Below are 22,295 nucleotides of genomic sequence, written 5' to 3' on the forward strand. Positions count from 1 at the left end.
GAAAGTTCTGACCTTAATCCTATAGAAATGTTGTGGAACTACCCGAAACAAGCAGTTCATGCAAGGAAGCTCACCAACATCCCAGAGTTGAAGCAGTTTTGTAAGGAGGAATGGCCTAAAATTCTTTCAAACTGATGTGCAAGACTGGTGAAGTTACCAGAAACATTGGGGTGAAGTACAAGGGGGGGTCGGGGGGTCACACCAGTTACTGAAAGGAAAGGTTCATGTACTTTTTCCAGTGAATACATGTCATATTGGATCATTTTTCTCAATAAATAAATGAACAAGTATAATGTTCTTTGTGTTATTTATTTAATTGGGTTCTCTTTGTCTAGTTTTAGGACTTGTGTGATGATCTGATCAAATTTTAGGTCATAATTATGCAGAAATAGAGAAAATTCTACAGGTTTCCTAAACTTTCTAGCTCCAATGTATATGCTATCCTTCAGAAGTATTCCACTCCATCCGCCAAAAGCAGAACTTTCTGGTGGCCAAACATATTAATTCTGATTCCTATTTGCACTGCGTTATGTTGGTTCAAGACCTCCTCTTGTCCCACAATGAGGTCACCCACAGGGTGGAGGAACACCACCTTGTATTCTGTCTAGAAGGCCTCTAACCTGATGGCATGAAAAAATCTCTCCCCCTCCCCTCTTCTATTCCCCTCTCTGGCCTCTTACATCTCACCTGCCTATCACCTCCCCCTGGGTCCGCTCCTCCTTCCCTCTCTTCTATGGTCCACTCTCCTCTTCAGTCCTTTACCTTTCATACTACCTGGCTTCACCCATCATCTAGCTGTCCTCCTCCTCTTCCTCCCTCCACCTTTTTATTTTGGCATCTTCCCCCTTCCTTTCCAACCTTGTTGAGGGGTCTCGGCCTGAAACATCAACAGATCAACTCTATTCCTTTCTACAGATGCTGCCTGACCTGCTGAGTTCTTCCAGCATTTTGTGTGTGTTGCTTAGTATCTTTAAATACTGATTTTCTGTTTGGATTGCGAGTATCACAAGCAAGCGTGGTGTTAATTGTCCATTGCTGATTGACCCTGGAAAGTCTGGGTGAGTGGAACGGTCATTGTCCTTCAGGTTGTGGTATTCTGTAGTGCTGTTGGGGTGAAACAGCAGGATTTAGCTACAGTCCTAATGGAGAAGATAAATCACTACTTCATGTTTGAATGGGATGTGACTTGGAGAGAATTATGCAGATGGTGATATTCTCGTATGCTTACTATCCTTTTCCTTATTGGAGTTTAGGGTTGCAGACTTAGAATGTGCTATCAGAAGAGTAATTACAATGTATTTTGTTGATGGTACGGACCACAGCCACTATGTGCTGCTGGGGAATGGGATGAAAGTTTAGCGTAGCAAGTGAAGTGTTAATATACGCAAACCACTGGAGGAACTCAACATATTGGGTAGCATCTATGGAGAGAACTAAAGAATCGATGTTTCAGAACAAGGTTCTTCATCAGGACTTAGAAATCAGGGTCTTGATGAAGGGTCTCGGTCCAAAACATCAACTCTTTCTTCCTCTCTACAGAAGCTGCCTGACTCTGCTGAGTTTCTCCAGCATTGTGTGTGTGTGTTAGCAATACAGCACGTTGGGAGACCCTTCCAGCCCAACAAGCCTGCACCACCCAATTGTACCCGTGTTAACAGTTAATGTAGTAATCTGTAATGTTTTTGGAAGGTGGGATGAAACTGGAGAACGAGGAAGAATTCCAGTCACCGGGAGACAGCAGCAGAATTGAACCTGGATTACTGGCACTGTAAAGCTATCCACTATGCTACCATAACACCCCTAAATGTCACATGGTATTTTTTTTACACAGAGTTGGAAATACCTTGAATGCACTGCTGGGATTGCTGGTAGAGGCTGATATAATAGGGAAGTTTAAGACACTACTAGATAAGTAAATGGATGAAAGAAAACTAGAGGGTTATGGGCAGTGTAGGAAAGAAAGGATTAGATTGATCATAGAGTACGTATATATAAGTGGGCTGAATGGCTTGTACTGTGCTGTACTATTCTATGTTCTGCATTGTAATTCTACTAAAATGCTAGAAGCATGGCTAATTGATTGGAAGTGTTTAATTGCAGCATAGCATCTAAAGGGTGCCTTTGCTATAAGCAGTGCTCTCATCTGTTTTTCTTTCATATTGTGTGGCGTGTCTCAGATTGTTGGCGGATAAGCTTTCCTATTGCTGTGGATTTGAAAAAGGAAGCAGTTGAGTAATTCACTGTAATTGGAGTTGAATGCAGTTACAAGCTTTTCAGTTTTGACTGGTGTTCACTTCTGAGATCTGTTGTCATTGAGGACATGGATGTGGCTGGAGTCTCTTCTGCTCATTAATGGTGTAATTGTTTGCCACAACAAGGTTGTGGAGCTTCGATCTAACCTGTTAGCTGTAGGTAAGTGTTTCAATTTTCCAAAAGAACAAGAATTATTGCAAGCATTTTTATGGTTCTGATTGCTTGTCTTGGATGTTGTGAAGCAAGATTCAGTCCTGTTCTCTTGTTACCATTTTCTTTCTTATTGTTTTGCTTCATATGGAAAGTTAAAGAATTCTATGGACTACAGTTTGCATCTTTGGATATAAGATTTATTTGTTGTTAAGTATTGGGTAAATAGAAGCTATTGTGTTCAGAATATACAAATTGATGTAGTAGAAACTTGAACAGATTGTATTAGCAAACTTTGAAATCAACTTCTAACAAGTCTTAATATCAACTAAAACATAGAAGGAATAGATCAATTAAGGAGCTCAATTCTCTTCACATTTTAATATTTGCTTGTTGAAAGTATTTTAATGCAATTCAGAAATACCTTCAAAGTGAGATTGACTGTTGTTTGTTAAGATGTATCTCAAGCAACTAGCAAATGAGTTGTTGGTAAGATCCAAACTAACAAGAATACTGGATGTGGTGCAGAGGGAGGCCATTACATGAAAATTGTTCTGGTGATAGATGTGCACTTTCAATTAAAAATGGTTGTGAAAATGTATCTACAAGGTACAGTATTTATTGACAGAGCTGGTATTCAACATCCTCTTTATCTTGGTGGAGTAATGAATTATGTAAAAGGACTTTGTCTATTTAAAAAAACAAAATCAGCACTTTGTATGTAGAGATTTGAACAAGAGGTTATCAGTTTGGTGGTGGGCGGTTGCTAGTACTGGAGGTATTATGTAAAGACATAAGAATGGAGGCGAGAAGAAAAGTGTCTACAATTGAACTCTAATGCCATTGAAAATGATATAGGGATTTGAAAATGTGTATTGAGAAGGCTGGATTCATTGAATGGGGCATATTGGCAAGGTAGATTTCATATGTATTTTGTGACTTGGCAGCAGGGCTATTTGCAAATGAGGATGAAATTCTTACAGTTGGCTTTGGTAAAGTGTTGTAGAGCCTGGCTAATTGTCTCAAACCGACAACAACCCAAACATCCAATTCAGATACAGAGCGGGTTTTAATTTTATATGCAAGCAGACCTCTTGAGTGTGGATAAAAGCAGAAAACATAGAAACATAGAAAAACTACAGCACAATACAGGCCCTTCGGCCCACGATACTGTGCCGAACATGTACTTACTTTAGAAATTACCTCGGGTTACCCATCGCCCTCTATTTTTCTAAGCTCCATGTACCTATCCAGGAGTCTCTTAAAAGACCCTATCATATCCGCCTCCACTACCATCGCCAGCAGCCCATTCCATGCACTCACCACTCTCTACGTAAAAAAAAACTTGCCCTGCCATCTTCTCTGTACCTACTTCCAAGCACTTTAAAACTGTGCCCTCTTGTGAAAGCCATTTCAGCCCTGGGAAAAAGCCTCTGACAATCCATTCGATCAATGCTTCTCATCATCTTATACACCTCTATCAGGTCACCTCTCATCCTCCGTCGCTCCAAGGAGAAAAGGCCAAATTCACTCAACCTATTCTCTTAAGGCATTCTCCCCAATCCAGGCAACATCCTTGTAAATCTCCTCTTCACCCTTTATACAGTTTCTACTTCCTTCCTGTAGTGAGGTGACCAGAACTGAGCACAGTACCCCAAGTGGGGTCTGACCAGGATCCTATATAGCTGTAACATTACCTCTCAGCTCTTAAACGCAATCCCATGGTTGTTGAAGGCCAATGCACTGTATGCCTTCTTAACCACAGAGTCAACCTGTGTAGGAGCTTTGAGTGTCCTAGGGACTCAGACCCCAAGATCTCTCTGATCCTCCACATTGCCAAGAGTCTTACCATTAATACTATATTCTGCCATCATATTTGACCTATCAAAATGAACCACCTCACACTCTCTGGGTTGAACTCCATCTGCCACTTCTCAGCCCAGTTTTGCATCCTGTTGATGTCCCGCTGTAACCTCTGACAGCCCTCTGCACTATCCACAACACCCCCAACCTTTATGTCATCAGCAAATTTACTAACCCATCCCTCCACTTTCTCATCCAGGTCATTTATAAGAATCACAAAGAGAAGGGGTCTCAGAACAGATCCCCGAGGCACACCACTGGTCACTGCCCTCCATGCAGAATATGACCTTTCTACAACTACTCTTTTCCTTCTGTGGGCAAGCCAATTCTGGAACCACAAAGCAATGTCCCCTTGGATCCCATGCCTCCTTACTTTCTCAATAAGCCTTGCATGGGGTACCTTATCAAATGCCTATACACTACGTCTACTGCTGTACCTTCATCAGTGTGTTTAGTTACATCTTCCAAAAATTCAATCAGGCTCGTAATGCACTATCTGCCTTTGATAAAGCCATGCTGACTATTCCTAATCATATTATACCTCTCCAAATGTTCATAAATACTGCCTGTCAGGATCTTTTCCATCAACTTACCAACCACTGGAAACACTCTAAAGGCCAGGCAGTATCTGTGGAAAGAAGTAATTGATGTTTCAAGTCAAATACCCTTGATTAGAAATGAAAAAGTGAGCAAACATTATTAAGTTGCAAGGGGGTGGGTGAGAGAGTTGGAAGGGCAGCGGGAATGTCTCCTGGGTGAGACCAGGGTTGGATGGTGATTGGATGTTTATGAAGTTGTTGGGTCGATAGATTAATGAAACAGTTGAGAGGAGAGAAAACAAGTGGAACATGTTGAAGCTGTGAAATGGAGAGAGCCAAAAAGCAAAGGCAGAAGTTGGAAATGTGCAATAGATCAGGCTGTTACTCTCAGCAAGGAAAAGACTGTGTTTATTACAGGTGGAAAACTTAACAATAGAATTGGTCAGTCTCATACAAACAATATTGAACAATATAGTGAGTAATCTAGAATGCTGACTTCAATACTGAATCCTAAAGGAAGCAAATTACCTAGATGGAAAATGCTCAGTCTGTATTGGGCTTTGTTAGAAAAGTGCAAATTGCCACAGACAATTAGGACAGAGTGGGAATGGAGTGTAGAATTAAAGTGACAGGCAACTAGAAACTCAGGGTGACCCTGTGGACTGATTGAAAACCAGAGACCGTAAGAGCAAAATTATGCTATTCAGCCTGTCAAGTCTGTTCTGTGCTCTTCCACTCGATCATCGAACCTGTGTTTGGTTTCCCTGTGTGGGGTTGGTGGAGAACAGTACTATACACCAGATTGGACGGAGCGTAATTGAAGTTTGCTTGTAATTACTCCAGTGTAGTAGACTGCATTTCTCTGCAACTTAAAATGAACGTGATTTCTCACATTTTTCACTCTGATTGTTGTGGAACAAGTGAATCTCACAGTCTGATCTCGGCTCAAACTGAAATACAAAAGTGTGAAAGCACATACCACTGGGCTCAAAGGGGCAGCCTCCATCCTGCTGTAATAAGACTATTGAATTCCCTAGTGCAGTAGAATGGACTCATAGCCTCCCAATCTATCCTGTTATGGTCTTACACCTTGTTATCTACCTGCACTGCACTTTCTCTTTAAGGGTAACACCTCATTCTGCATTCAGTTTTCCCTTGTACTACCTCAAAGTGTTGTTGTAATGTATCAATCTGTATGAACAGGACAGTTTTCCGCTGTGCTGTGGTACATGTAATGATAGTGAGCTAACTCACCAATTTACAAATTTTCCGTCAATATTTAACTTAGTCAGGGTGGAAAAGCCTGTTCACCTTAGTGCTGTGGTCCATGCGCCCTTTGTACAAAATATGACGCCTTTGTATATATTTGGAGATGAAGTGCAGTATCTTCACTGAGTTACAGATATTCTGTTCTTGCTGCTTGTCTAACCCAGCCCAAGGCATATGATGAACCTATTACGACACGACCTCCCTAAATGATTGTCACATGCAATGAGAGAGAATCTGGCTGGCTGGAGTCAAAACTGACATGCTGAAGTGTAATAATGCAATAAAGTATTGAGTTCAGGAGCAATTGGATGCATTCATGAACAATCTGTGTAAATTTTCATGTGTAATTCTCTGGAGCTCCTAACCTGACTTGAGACAGCTAGATGAAGTAGAAAAAAATGGGGTCTATGATCGGACAGATCAATTGTTGCAATATTACAGTTTTTTATCCTGAGTCTATCTGTATTAAAGATAAAGAAATAGTCTATCCTTGAATATGCTGAATGAGGGAAAGAGTAATGTGTATAATCTTTACTAGTGGGGTGTAATTCCCTCCACACATCTATAATTCCCAACTCCTCCATCAATAAATTCATTTTCCGAGTCAGAGGTTTATTGTGAGTAACTATTCTTGAAGAATCTAATGCAGGATTTAACCTAATATTAAAATCCCCTCCACAGATTACTACCCCTTGAGAACTGACCATTAGGTCAAAATTGTGTCTGTAGAATGACCATTCACAACCTGGTGGAGCATAAACATTCAGTAATGTTATTTCTGTACCTTCTATTCTTCCCGTAATTTTTACAAATCGTCCATCTTTGTCTTTAGTCTCCGAAATATGTTCATAATTAAGAGTACTTGGTATTAAAGTAGCTACTCCTCTTTTGTGGCTCAATTTATATGATGAATAAAATACATGCTTAAAGCCCATTCTTTTTAATTTTTCATGTTCTGATTGGCTCATATGTGTTTCCTGGAGGAAAGCTATTTGTACCCTCTCTTTTCAATTTAGATATAATCTCATTTCTTTTAATTGGATTCAAAACCCCATTAACATTATAGGAAATTATTTTTACCAATTCAATTTGCATTTTGCTCTAGTAGAAAAAAAACTCTCCTTTTCTAACCAAACAGTAAGCAATCCCTTCTCAACAGTAAACCAAGACATATAACCACACCCTAGACATTGTTGAACTATAACATTTGAAAATTTTTCCCGACTTCCAACAGTGAAGCCTGAGCACCGACCCGCCTCAGTTCAGGGGGATAACCTCTATCTTCACCCTGTGTTAGAGGGCCCTCAGCAGTTTGAATAATCATAGAGAATTTTCTCCTATTTATGTCTCCACCATATTGCTATCATTCAAGTTATTCCGCAAACATCAGGAATTCTGCAGATGCTGGAAATTCAAGCAACACACATCAAAGTTGCTGGTGAACGCAGCAGGCCAGGCAGCATCTCTAGGAGGAGGTACAGTCGACGTTTCGGGCTGAGACCCTTCGTTAGGACCGTCAGGATTCAAGTTATTCCGTCTAGTTTATTTTCAGTTACCAGCTTTCATTTTACCTTTAAGTCCGATTTACTCTTTTCAGTCATTTCTCTTAATTAATCTGTATTCTCTGTACATTCGCTTTTCCTTGTAGTTTGACACTCTGGTTCGAGTGGAGCGTCCTCGCCCCAGTAACTGCCACGACTTCTGCCGAATCCTCTCCAGTAGCGACTCCGGTTGGGTGATGACCTTAATAGGTAGTCCCCGGTCCGCCAGGTCCGATGTTGCCTCCTCCACCGTAGCGTAAGTTTTTGTCCCTTCGTCGTAAAAGACTCTCAGCCGAGCTGGATACAGGGTCTGGAATCTGATGTTGTTTTCCTTCAGGACTCTCCGTGTTTCCGTATATTCCTTCCGTCTGGCAAGAATCCCCGGTGCGTAGTCGTGGTTTAAACTGATTTTGCAGTTGTTCCACATGAAACCTTTCTTTTGCCATGCTCTTTTAAGCACCTCTTCCTTCGTTCTGTAACTGAGAAATCTGACCAGAATCGATCTGGGCTGGGCGCCTGCCGGGGGCTGTGGTGCCAACGCGCGGTGAGCCCTTTCTATCTGTAGGTCTTTTGCGGCCGGTATATCAAGGTTCTCTCTAAGCAGCTTCTCTATGAAGGGAATCATCAATCCGGGTTTACCTTCGGTTCCTTCGGGAACTCCCGTGCTATCACTTCCTCTGCGTTTTGTAGCTTCTCCTCAATTCCTACAATCCTGGATTCGGCTTCATCTATCCTGGAATTAATTTTTACTATTTCTCCTTTAATATCTTCCAGCTATTTGTTGTTATCTTGTCGGAACTCGCGAATCTCTCCGAGAATCAAAGACAGATTCACCGATTCCTCCTCATTATCTCCGTCCTGGCTTGCCGTGGGAGAGCTAGGCCCTTCGCCTTGCTGCGTCTCTTTGTGTTTATCAGCCTTCTGAGCGGACTTTTTAATCTTGTTCTTAGACATCATCCTTGCCCCTTTTATTAATATAGTTATGCAATATTAAGTATTTGTCTAATTTCGATTTTGGGGCAGTTTACCTTTTTTGTCGAGAGACCTTTTCCTTACGCCGCCATTCCCTTGTTGACCCGGAAGTCCGAAAATTTTTAATGTATTTCAGAAGGATTCTCACATACTGAGCAGTTTCTGGATGCACTTTTGTTCCGTTTAAAAGGATGTCATTCCACTTCCAATGTTAATTTCAAAACAAGTCCAGGCTGGATTGTTTAAATGTTTTGTGAGCAAAGTTCTTATTTTTAAAAAAGTAGAATCCAGGCACTCAGTCCTCTACATTCAGCTGAAAGGACTGATGCTGCTTTAGGATCATCAGTGATTTTGTACTGTTTCACTTATACTTAGTTGTTTCTTTTTCTATTCTTAATGGTTCTATTCTAGTTGTCTTTTATTGGCTTTTAAAAGTTTCCCAATCCTCTAACTTCTCATTAATTTTTGCTGCATTATATGCCTTCTCTTTTGCTTTTGAGCTGTCTTGGACTTGTCAGCCATAGTTGCCTCATCCTCCCTTTAAGAATGCTTCTTCATCTTTTGGAATACCTCTAAAGTATCCCATATCTCCGGAATTTCCCCCAGGAGCTCCAGCCACTGCTGTTCTGTTATCCCTGCTGGTGTCCCCTTCCAATTATCATTGGTCAGCTCCTCCCTCACGCCTCTAATTTCCTTTACTTCACAGTGAAGCACCCTTGTTTCTTTGGCTGCGTAAGCCTGGGAAAGACAACCTCCGGCCCTGCCAAACTCATGAGACCCTGGTTTGTATGGATGCTGTGTCATTTGCTGCCCTGTTACAAATTAATGCCACAAAATAACAGACAGTACACTACATACGATTAAAGGAATTATATTTATGGATCTTAACTAAAGGGTTAGTGAAGAATAACAAAAAGAAAAGGGTACATTCTAATTAAACAGTCAAATGTGCACAAGTTGGAGCTCATCTTGAACTTCTCTGTCACTCACGCGCTGAACCCTCGGTCAACGTGAACGCCCACACCACCTTCCAAACATCGCTCGCAATCCATCTCAAACAGACGGGTCTCCCACCGGATCGTATGCTACGACCGGTTCTTCCGACTGTCTTCTCTCTTCATCTCCTCTCAAACAAAAGCTCCAAGCCCAGCCTTAGTGTCCCTCACTAGAGAAACCTCCCTTTAATCAGCAATCCTAATTGGATGGCACACATTTCTCCTCATCTCTTATCTTCAACAATAACCCAAACATAAGCTGAAAACAAGCAGCTCTCGCAGAACAGCACAAAGTGTAATACGTACATCTGACTTTAGCTTCTCCCTCTAAAACTCCAGGGTGAATTCTACCATTGTTATAATCACTGTCTCCCAAGGATTCCTTTAATCAAATCTGGTTCATTACACAACACCCAATCCAGAATTACCTTTCCTCTAGTGGGTTTAACTGCAAGCTGCTCTAAAAAGCCATCTTGTAGGCATTCTAAAAATTTCCTCATTTGGGATCCAGCACCAATCTGATTTTCCAAATCTACACATACCTGCATATTGAAAACCCCCAGGACTATTGTAACATTGACCTTATCACATGCCTTTTCTATATTCTGTCATTAAGGACCGCTATCACTTAGAACACGCCCTCTTCTCATTGCTACGATTAAGGATGAGGTACAGGAGCCTGAAGATACACGCTTAACGTTTCAGGAACAACTTCTTCCCCTCTGCCATCAGTTTTCTGAATGAATAATGAACCCATGAATACGACCTCAGTATTTATTTTTCTTTTCTTTTTGCACTAATTTAATTTAAAATTTGATATATGCAGTATATATTTACTGTAATTTGTAGTTTTATTATGTATTGCACTGTTCTGCTGTTGTGAAACAATAAATTTCACAACATATACCAGTGTTATTAAACCTGACTCTGATTCTGAGGTGCAGCAAGCCATTGGAAAAGCCCTCCAAGGGCTCTGAGTCAGTGTTGAACTGTTAACAATAGCAGTAACATTGCTCAGTCCCTGTTCTCTGCCATAAATTTGGAAAGCTTGGATTCCTAGAGAAGTTGATCACTTTTCTGCACATCGTTCAATTTCTTGATGCATTAACTTAGTTTCTCAACATCTGCTCGATGCATCTGCCATTTTTCGTGCAGGTGAAGCATTTGTTTCTGATCCGAATGTGGGAGGGCTGAGAAGACAAAGGAGAAGGAACGGTACATCTGAGGCAGCACAAGCCTGTAGAACAAGTTTGCAGTTCGTTTCTGTGCACAGATCAAATTTGTATTACTTTTTCACTCCCAACGAGTTTCAGGTCAAGCATTGGAAAATTCTGTGTAATCTAAACAAATGATATCTAATCCTTTAATTAGGGAGTTGAAATGCCAGGTGCATAGTAAATCTAAGTCACATTTTCAAAAGTTAAGTTGTATTAACAATTCCAGTTTTCTTTGAAGAATAACTTTGTATCCTTTATAAAAAAGTTCATTTTAAGTGGACTCTTAACCTCACATTATAATCTTGCACTGTATTTTATTGCACTTTTATAACTGGCACTGTACTTTCTTGGTAGTCATTAAACTTTATTCTGCATTCTGTTATTGTTTTGCTTTGTTCTGCCTCAGTGCACTGTGTAATGATCTGATCTGCGTGAGCAGAATGCAAGACAAGCTTTTCACTGTATCTCAGTGCATGTGATAATAATAATCCAATTCCAATTTCAAATGCTCTCTGCTCAATTGAGATTATTATTTCAGGAGTTAGTTTCTCATTTACAAATTCTTAATTGAAACTTCTAGAACTTTGTTAATGTAGAAAAATGCCAAAGTGCTTCCTAGACGTAATGAGTAAAATTGAACTGAGCAGAGGAAGTTGTTTATGTAAAGTGGTGAACCAATTGGAAAGCCAATGACTTTAAGGGAAGGATTCTGAAGAAGAGATCTCAGTGTTGATATGTGTGAGCCACACAAGTTGATGAAAGTGACAGACTCTCATATCGTGTTGTTAACATGGCAAAAATGTCTCAGTGCTTCACATAAATATTATTTAAAAAGTCACAGAGTGAATATGAAAATATCATAGCAAATAAGACCATGTGGCATAATGCAGAATTAGTCCATTCAGCTCATTGAGTCTGCTCAAATGACTAAGAAATTGGTTAAAGACAAGTTTTAAGGAATGTCGTAAAGGAATAAAGGTAGTGTGTTTAAAGAAATCAGTGGATTTTCACCTTAATACTTGAATGATTTGCTGTCAGTGTTTGGTAGAGCAATCTAGTCTCTAGGATGTGCACAGTAACACCTTGAAACTTACTATATCCTGGGAGCTACTTCTCAATCTAAATTTCTGTCATGAAATTCATCACCATTTACTGTGCCTTTAGCGATCTAAAATTTTGTAGATTACGACCTCACCCAGCAGGAAGTTCATGGTAAACACAGTACCTCTACCTGCCTTTAGGCCTTTGGAATGCAAAGGCTGCATCAAATCATTAGAGAAATGCAGCTTATGTTATCTCTGCAAATCCTCCAAATCTATCGGCAGAGTGTATATCACATACAAGTGTGTGTATAACACATACAAAAGGACAGAGTGCCAAATTTATGTAATAAATTTCTAGACCTGCTTTCACTTGCATGGCCTATAGTATTGCCCTTTAACTGAGTAACCATTTTGACGGCATTTAAGAGTCATCCACAAAGAGAAGTCTGGACACGAGGAAATCTGCAGATGCTGGAATTTCAAGCAACACACATAAAAAATGCTGGTGAACGCAGCAGGCCAGGCAGCATCTATAAGAAGAGGTACAGTCGACGTTTTAGGCCGAGATCCTTCGTCAGGACTAACTGAAAGAAGGGATAGTAAGAGATTTGAAAGTGGGAGGGGGAGAGGAGATCAGAAATGATAGGAGAAGACAGGAGGGGGAAGGAATGGAGCTAAGAGCTGGAAAGTTGATTGGCAAAAGGGATATGAGAGGATCATGGGATGGGAGGTCTAGGGAGAAAGAAAAGGGGAGGGGGAAGCCCAGAGGATGGGCAAGGAGTATAGTGAGAGGGACAGAGGGAGAAAAAGGAGAGAGAAAGAGAAAAAATAATAATAATAAAAATAAATAACGGGTGGGGTACAAAGGGGGGGTGGGGCATTAACGGAAGTTAGAGATGTCAATGTTCATGCCATCAGGTTGGAGGCTACCCAGACGGAATATAAGGTGTTGTATAAGGCTGGGAGGCTGTTTCACTGAACACCTACGCTCTGTCCGCCAGAGAAAGCAGGATCTCCCAGTGGCCACACATTTTAATTCCACGTCCCATTCCCATTCTGATATGTCTATCCACGGCCTCCTCTACTGTCAAGATGAAGCCACACTCAGGTTGGAGGAACAACACCTTACATTCTCCGACCTCTTATTCTGTCATCTTTGGCATCCTTATTAATCAAAAACCTATCAACCTCTGCTTTAAATATACCAAAGATGGACCAGTTAGCAGAAGCTCCTTCATGACACAGGAACTTTTAAAGAGAGAGATTAGCTTTATTTGTCATATGCACACAAAAATATTGAAACATAGAGAAATGCATCATTTGCGTCGAATCAAATTAAGTCAGCGAGGATTGTACTGGGGCAGCCTGCAAGTGTGGCTGAGCTTAGAGTGTCAACATAGCATGCTCACAACTTACTAACCTTAACCCGTAAGTCTTTTAGAATGTGGGGGGGGGGAGGAGTTGGAAATCAGAAATAAAAAGGTTGTGTGACTTAGTGGCATGGTTTGGATACCCGCAGAAAATCTGCAGACCCTCAGCTCCTAGGGTATTCCACTGAAGCCTCCAGTTGACAACAACAGCACTGTCTTTGCAGCTGTTCTTGACTTTGTTCAACACAATGCAACTCGGTCTAGTTGTAGTACATTAACAATAACCTTTGTCCCTTTTTGCTACTGCTGGGTACTAAAACTTTTTGTACAAGACTTGTTGAAGGATGTTTAAAATCAAATGTAATATACTCTTAAATATAAATCTGAAATAAAAATGGAAATTGTTGGAAGGAACTCAGCAGGCTAAGCACCATTTATAGAAAGAAAAATGAATGTAAACACAAGAAAATCTGTAGAGGCTGGAAATCCAAAGCAACACACACAAAATGTTGGAGGAGCTCAGCAGGTCAGGCAGCGTCTGTGGAAATGAATAGATAGTCGATGCTTTGGGCCAAGGACTAAAGAGGAAGGGGGAAGAATATAAAGGTGGGGGAGGGAAAGGAGGATAGCTGGAAAGAGATGGGTGAAGCCAATGGGTGGGAAAGATAAAGAGCTGAAGAGGAAGGAATTTGTTCAGGGAGGGGAGTGGACCATTGGAGAAAAGGAAGAAGGAGGTGACCCAGGGGAAGTAATAGACAGGTGAGAAGAAATAAAAGGTGAGAGTGGGGAATAAAGGAAGGGGATGGGTAGAATTGGTTTACCGGAAGGAGAAATTGATATTCATGCCACCAGGTTGGGGGAAAAAAAACATTTCAGGTTAATGGCCTTTCATTAGAACTGGTGAAGTTAAAGACAGTTTTCGCATGATTCTATGAAAAATAGCAAAGCAAAGTTTAAAGCAAATTAATGCATTTGATTGGGTGAAGGACAGGATAGATAACATTTGTAGAATGGCCATAAACAAGAACAAGGTCACCAAATGGTTTAGTGCTCTTGTGTTGTGACTTTTCCTCTAATTTTGTGTTAAAATGCTTCCACACCTGTATATAGCATGGTGAAACTAATCAGTGAGAGAGGGCTGTAAACAGTCAGCATTGCATAATCTTTCTGATGAGGTATCAGAAAGCATGTACAGTGCTGTAAAGGCACCAACAAAATGTTACAGGTAACTTAATGTAATCTTAAGTTTAATTAATTCACAACCTTTTGCTTATGGTTTCAAGAGTTTTGTTCATAATTGGTAAATTGGTTTATTATTCTCAGACATGCAGAGGTGGAAAAACCTGCCTTGCATCCTGTTCATACAATTCATGACACAGTGCACTGAGGTAGTACAAGGTAAACCAACAACAGAATGCAGAATAGAGTGTTACTGTCACAGAGAAAATGCAGTGCAGATAGACAACAAGGTGCAAGGTCACCTTGTGAGATCAAGAGGCCACTTTTTCATACTAGAGGCCTTTTTAATAGTCTTAACCTGACAGAAGCTGTCCTCAAGCCTGGTGTTGTGTGCATGGTTTCAGGCATGTGCATCTTCTGCCTGATGGGAAGGGGAAGAAGAGAGAATGTCTGTATGGGGTAGAGTCTTTGATCATGTTGGGTGCTTTATCGAGACAGTGAAAAGTATAAACGGAGTCCACAGAGGGGAGGCTTCCATCTGCTTTCACATTTTAGTTCTGATTCTTGATGTGTGTTATACTTTAGATATATTTCACTGAATTATTGCTTTTATTTTTTGAATCTGCTCAGGTCAGAAGTAACATGGAGTCTGTCGCACTTCAGACAGAAGGCTATGTCCCATCTGAAGAGGGCATTGCCGCAGGACTGTTCTTCCTTCGAGTGAATGGAGCTTTCCACGATGGTAAAAACAGCATCTTCTACAGAATATTAGAATAAAATTGGTTTGAGAGTCAAAGCAGCAAGTGGCAGATGGAATGTAGTGTAGGGAGTTGTATGTTCATGTACATTGGTAGAAGGAATAAAGATATACACTATCTTCTAAATGGGGAGAAAATTCAAAAATTAAAGGTGAAAGGGGGCTTGGGAGTACTCATGCAGGATTCCCTACAGGCTAACATGCAGGTTGAGTTGGTGGTACAGAAGTCAAATGCAATGTTAGCATTCATTTCAAGAGGACTAGAATATAAGGGCAAGGATGTGATGCTAAGGCTTTATAAATCATAGGCCAGACCCCACTTGTTGTGAGCAGTTTTGGGCCTCTTATCTAAGAAGTATGAGCCGACATTGGAGAGGATCCAGAGGAGGGTCATGGAAATGATTCTGGAATTAAAAGGTCAACATATATGGAGCGAATGATGGCTCAGGGCCTATACTCATTGGAGTTTAGAAGAATGAGCAGGGTATCTCATTGAAATATCAAATATTGAAACCCCTAGATAGAGTGGACATGGAGAGTATGTTTCCTGTTGTAGGGCAGAGTCTAGCTGCAAAATAGAGGTTCATCTATTTATAACAGAGATGAACAGGAATTTCTTTAGCTAGAGGATGGTGAATGTGGGGAATTCATTGCCACAGACTGCTGTGGAAGCCAACTCATTTGGTATATTTAAAGCAGATGTTAATGGGTTCTTGATTAGTAAAGGTGTCAAAGGTTATGGGGAGAAGGCTGGAGTATGGGGTTGAAAGAGATTGTAATCAGCCATGATAGAATGGCAGAGCAGACTGGATGGCCTAATTCTGCTTCAATGTCTTGTGGTCTAATGTCAAAAATACCTCATGTCTTGAAAGGGTGAAGAAGGTGGGAATAAATGCATTGTGGAGTGAGTTTTTAGTGGACAAAATTTATGATGGTATTGAAGATTTTTGAAATATATAAAGAAGTAGAGAAGCTGATGGATGTTGGGGGAAGAGCAATTTATAGACAATGTCTGATATAATCTAAAGTTTTGCTACAAATGAACAGGGAGATGAGGTGATAAGAGACCGGAGGGCACTACAGAGCTATGATGTGGCAAAGGTAGAAGGAGGTTTGAGGATGGGTTTTTAAATTCAGTGCACTTAGTAACTGAGGCAGTGTAAAGTTAAAGGATAGGTAATTTTTTTATACGGAGTGAGTGTAAGGAACATACTGCTAGGGTTGCTGGTAGAGGCAGTTAGGGACATTTAAGAGTTTCTTGGATAGGGTCACGGGCAATAGAAAATGGAGGGCTATGTGGGAGGGAAACATTAGATTGATCTTAGAGTAGGTTAAATGTTGGCACAACATTGTAGGCTAAAGGGACTACATTGTGCCGTACTGTTCCATGTTATATGTTCTTAATGGAGGACTTAGAAGATTCTGTGGGATGCAGCTTGATTCATGCAGAGTCTTGATCCAAAGAGTTAACCTTTTGCCTCCACAAGGCTGCATGACTTCTAAGTTTGTGGGCTTTTTTTCACTCCATGTGCCAGTCTCTATGTCTCTTGGTTAACTGGGTTTTGGAAATTCAAGTAATATTTGAAGGAATCAAGTTCAGGTTTGGCTAGAGAGGTATGACCGTATTTGGAGTCTTGTGAGCAGTTTGGGGCCCCTTATTTAAGAAAGGATGTGCCATCATTGAAGAGGATCCAGAGGAGGTACATGAGAACGATCCTAGGAATGAAAAGATTAACTTCTGAGGAGTGTTCGATGGCTTTGGACCTGTACTTGTCAGAGTTGAGAAGAATGAGGGGGATCTGATTGACAATCTCATTATCTTGGTGTTCCAATATTCGATTAGAGTAGAGGTGAAGATAATGTTTTCAATAGTGGGAGAGTCTAACACCAGAGGTTCTAGACTCTGGATAGAAGGGCGTCCCATTGAAACAGAAATGAGTAGTTATTTCTTTGGCCAAAGGATGGTGAATCTGTGGAATTCATTGCCACAGAGAGCTGTGGAGGCCATGTCATTGGGTACATTTAAAACAGTGGTTGATAGGTTCTTGATTAGGATGGTATTAAAGGTTTCAGGGAGAAGGCAGGAGAATGGGGTTGAAGGGGAAAATAAATCAGTCATGATGGAATAATGACTGCAACAGCAGGAAGCAAGTCCTGTCCCGAATGCTCAGCTGTGCCAAACTTGTTTTAACACTATAGTTGAGCATGCATTCCCTGCATCTTGGAAATTTTTCAAGAGTGCTACCTATTAGCACTTTTTAAAAAAAAAAGTTTCACAGAAAAAGGAATAAAACAGAAAAAGCTGGGCTGGCCTCGTAGCGCAATGATCTATAGCACCAGCTGTAAGGTCAGTGTTCAATTCCAACCGCTGTCTGTGAGGAGTTTATACATTCTCCCCATGCCCCTGGGGGAAAACAGAATGAATGTACTGTATCAGATTGAAGGTTGGACCTGCAGGTGGGGACATCGTTAGCAAACAAAGGATCGGTCACTAAAACTGAGGTCTGTCAAAGCTGAAAATACTTGTGTAGAAGAGAGAGCATCATAATTGTCCCTGGGCTGTTGATTTCTAGCACTATATTCCATTTTAGATTACTACATTCATAAGTTTTTTTTTCCTTTTATATTGTTTTTATAATTATTAGATGTGTGATTTTAAACGTTTTAAACAGTGAAAGATGACGACCCACAAATGTCTCTGGCTGAATACCTTCGCAACGTTCTGCACCTTTGTGGAACAAAGGTCATGTGTCATGAAGGAGGCTGTGGTTGCTGTGTTGTGGTCATTGAATATGATGACCCCATGAAACCTGGGAAAAGAATTATCAAGTCGATTAACTCAGTAAGCCACTGACTTTTAAATATTTTTTCCTCTGCTGCTTTCTTTTCAAGTGGCAATATTGTCTGTTTTTAATATAGTTCTTTCAGACAACATTTTTAACCTCTTCAGTTGTATTGAATGCAGGATGAATTTGGCTATATGTGGACATCCAATAATTCAGTGCAGAAAGCATTGATCTATCCTTTTTGAATAAATGCAAATAAGCATGGATGAAAGCATTCTGCTGGCATACTTCCAGTTTATTGTGACAAGGTCTTTTAGTATTTGTGTTGAGATAAAAAAAACTTTGTACATCTGATGTAAGAGATGAAATTCTATGTTGAAGGTTCAAGGGCAACTTTTGTTGAAAAGCAGTTTTGTTGAGCTCATTAGCAGAGTTTGATTCAGTGGGTGTAATTTTCTGGTATTAAGATAGTGATAAGAGTAACGTCTTCATCCAAAGCATAGTGAACCTTTGGAAATCTATACCCTTCAAGGTTGGGGAATCTCAGTCTCTGAATAAATTAGAGATATTTGATTCTTGGATATTAAGAGAATTAAGGAATTTGTAGTTTGTATGTAAAAATGTTATTTACTCTGGAACAGTCGTCTGAATAAGATGCAGTTGATATCTAATGACTAGAATATAAAAACAGATGTAATGTTAAGGATTTATAAGGCACTGGTAAGACCTCACTTGGAGTATTTGGAGCAGTTTTGTACCCCTTATCTAAGAAGAATGTGCTAACATTGGAGAGAGTTCGGAGGAGGTTCACTTGAGTGATTCCAGGAATGAAAGGATTACCATATGAGGACCGATTGATGGCTCTGGGCCTGTACTCACTAGCATTCAGAAGATTAAGGGGGGGGGGTGGGAGATCTCATTGAAACCTATAGTACGTTGAAAGGCCATGATAGAGTGAATGTGGAGAAAGTGGGAGAGACTATGGCCAGAGGACACAAGCTCAGAATAGCGGGGCATCCATTTAGAACGGAGATGAGGAGGAATATCTTTAGCCAGAGAATGGTGAATCTGTGGAATTCATTGCTACAGACAGCTGTGAAGGCAAAGTCATTAGGCATACTTAAAGCAGGAGTTGATAAGTTTTTGATTGGTCGGGGTGTTGAAGGTTACAGGGAGAAGGCAGGAGAATGGATTTGAGAGGGATAATAAATCAGCCATGATGAAATGACGGAGCAGAATCGATGGTCTGAGTGGCCTTATTCTATCTTATGGTCTATATATTATGGGGGTTTTTCTGTTTTTGATGTGATATGTTGCTCCATGTTTTTTTCTGAGTTGTAGAATTTCAAACATTTTTAAAAATTGAATCTTGTTAGGATCAATATTCCCTTTGTGAAAACATCCTTTGCCTTATTTATCTTGGTGGTGAAGAAGGGGGTTGTTACCAGCTGCTACAATCACTGTATTCATTAACTGTGAAGCTGCAACGTCAGTAAATGAGCAAGAGCACAAGGAAACAAGATCACGAGTGGATCACTAGTCCCCTCAAGCACGCCTTGCCATTCAACACGGTCACGGCTAATCTACACTGCTGTCAATACATTGTCTGTGCATTTCCCCAGAACCCTTAATTCTTCCTTAGTTTTTTAAATATTTATCATCACCTTAAATAAATCTAATGATCACATTTATTGGCAAGTTCTCGGGAATCTTGTGATTTTTGATTTGGGATAATACATAAAATGCTGGAGGAACATAAAATGCTATGGAAATGAGTAAACAGTCAACATTTCAGGTCCTGTCAAAGGGTCTTTGCCCGAAATGTTGTTCATTTCCGTAGATGCTGTCTGAGCTACTGAGTTCCTCCAGCAGTTTGTGTGTTGTTTTGCAGTTCCAACATCTACAGAATTTCTTGTATTTAATTTGGTATGTTCAGTTAGTCCAAGAACAATATGGAAAACTGTAATTCCATCAAATTATTATCCCAAATGATTTTGTCTGTACAAAATGGAGTATTGAACAATCTGAGGTAAAGCAGCCAATATAATCAAATACCTTTCCCACTCTGGACACTTTCCCTTCTCCCCTCTCTCATCGGGCAGAAGATACAAAAGTCTGAAAAATGACTCCAGTCTGCTCCCACTTTACCCAAGTGAACAAAATCCAAAATACAACTCTGGATGGACCTAAATACTGCATTGTGAATTTTCAGGCTTGATTTTGACTTCTGTGCCTTATATACTCCAACAATAAATATGAGGAAACAAATAGTAAATGTTCATAAACTCAAATTCTGGATTCTGTAAATTCTGGAAATCCTGCTGAACAATACAAAATCCCACGTTCCTCCAGCGTTTTGATGCAAATAATAAATGCTGTCCTTTCTTAACCTTGCGTATGGATTTATTTCTGGTGCATGCTATTTTGCAGTGTTTGTTTCCAATTGGATCCCTGCTGTCACTGAGGAATCATCATGTCATTACAGTAGAGGCACTGGGATCTGTAAAGAAGGGTTTGCACCCAATTCAGCAGCGGCTGGCTGATTACAATGGAAGCCAGTGTGGCTACTGCAGCCCAGGTTTTGTCATGCAAATGTATGGGTAAGTGCAGAGCACAAAATATTTTGGATCTGTACCTAAGAATATTTATTTATTGAGATACAGCACAGAAAAGGCCCTTTTGGCTCTTCAAGCCATGCTGCCCAGCAATCCCCTGATTTAATTCTAAACTAATCACCAGACAATTTACAAAGCCCAATTAACCTACCAACCGGTACGTCTTTGGACTGTGGGAGGAAACCAGAGCACCCGGAGGAAATCCATGTGGTCATGGAGAGAACATACAAGCTACTTACAGGCAATGGCGGAATTGAACCTGGGTCACTGGTACTATAAAGCATTGTGCTAACCGCTACGATACCATGCCACCCTGTTTATGTGACTATAGTTAACTTCAAGGTTCAGCAAGCAATGTTGTGGACATCAAAGCAACTTTTAGAATAGTAAGCACAGCAACATGGCAGTTAGTATAACACTTTACAGTGCCAGCAATCACGAATTGGGGTTTGATTCTCGCCTGTGTATGTTCTCCCCATGACTGCAGGGGTTTCTTCCAGGTGCTTCGGTTTCCTCCCACATTCCCAGACGTACAGGTTAGGGTAGTAAATTGTGGGCATGCTATGCGGCTGCTAGAAGCGTGGTGACACTTTCGGGCTGCCCTCAGCACATCCTTGGACTGTGTTGGTCATTGACACAAACAACACATTTCACTGTACAGTTCTGTGCAAAAGTCTTAAGCATCCTAACCAGATATATGTGACCAAAACGTTTACATGTGACAAATAAAACTCATCTTTCATTTATCTTTAATAATGGTGATATTATTGAAATGTTTAAAATTCTTAAGAGAATAGGTACAGATTAAAATGTTTAAAACAGTGAGAGGGTAGATGTCAGTTTGTTGTTCCCTTAGCTATGGTGTCTAGAACCATCATTTCCAGAACACGGAAAAAATAGCAGGGGTCAGCTAATGTCTCCTCCAAGTCTACTTCACATTCAGCATGACCATGGCTCAGCTGTGTGATGCCTCAACATCTCATCTGCAATTCTTGCATGCAGAGCACCTGTAATACACGTTGGCTTTGCAGAGTCAGCAAGCAGCAGTGGAGTCTTGATTCCTGCCACTGTCTGTAAAGAGTGTGTATATTCTCTCTGTGATCATGTGGGTTTTCTCCAGTTTTCTCCCACATTCCAAAGACATACAGGTAAGGATTATTAAATTGTGGACATGCTTTTTTGATGCTGGAAGCATTGCTGGCACTTGTGAGCAGCCCCCAGCTCGATCCTCACTGATTTGATTTGGTGCAAATGATGCATTCATTGTATATCTTGATGTACATGTAATAAATAAAGCTACACACACAAAATGCTGGAGGAACTCAGCAGGCCAGGCAGTGTCTATGGAAAAAGTGTAGTTAACGTTTCGGGCCGAGAGCCTTTGGTTTGGCTGGCCTGCTGAGTTCCTCCAGGATTTTGTAGGTGTTGCTTGAATTTACAGCATCTGCAGATTTTCTCTTGTTTGTGACAAATAAAGCTACTCTCCTCAACCAGAGCAGCACAACAACAAGGTCAAAGTCCTGTTAGGTCTACTCTGAATCCAATGCCAAATTAAACTCTCTTCTGGTTGAACATGATCCAAATTCTCTAGGAATAAGATTCTGACAGTCTACCTCTAATTCTCATACTTTTATGGCAATCTCTCCCCCTCCCCAGCCTCTAATTATTCAGAGAAAACAACCCAAGTTTGCCTGATCTCTCCTTATAGCTCAGATGCTCTAATCCAAACAGCATCATAGTAAACAT

The 22,295-nt window shown here is 40.6% G+C and overlaps 1 protein-coding gene across 12 annotated transcripts in view; it reads left to right on the top strand.

Annotated features, from left to right (window-relative positions):
• Positions 1-2,057: 2,057 nt before the first annotated feature.
• LOC134357228 (xanthine dehydrogenase-like) overlaps positions 2,058-22,295 on the top strand; it is a 123,871-nt gene continuing 103,633 nt past the window's right edge. Inside the window, exons 1-5 of one of the 12 annotated variants that reach the window (XM_063068539.1) lie at positions 2,063-7,999; positions 12,269-12,384; positions 15,022-15,133; positions 17,821-17,990; positions 20,365-20,534. In XM_063068539.1, the coding sequence (XP_062924609.1) occupies positions 15,034-15,133; positions 17,821-17,990; positions 20,365-20,534 (440 nt within the window). In that variant the 5' untranslated portion in view covers positions 2,063-7,999; positions 12,269-12,384; positions 15,022-15,033. Of the gene's footprint in view, positions 8,000-12,268; positions 12,385-15,021; positions 15,134-17,793; positions 17,991-20,364; positions 20,535-22,295 lie in introns of those variants that run through there. The other 11 variants (XM_063068543.1, XM_063068549.1, XM_063068546.1 and 8 more) reach the window with 11 other exon arrangements.

This window comes from Mobula hypostoma, chromosome 16 (assembly GCF_963921235.1).
Source record: "Mobula hypostoma chromosome 16, sMobHyp1.1, whole genome shotgun sequence".
NCBI classification, from domain to species: Eukaryota; Metazoa; Chordata; class Chondrichthyes; order Myliobatiformes; family Myliobatidae; genus Mobula; species Mobula hypostoma.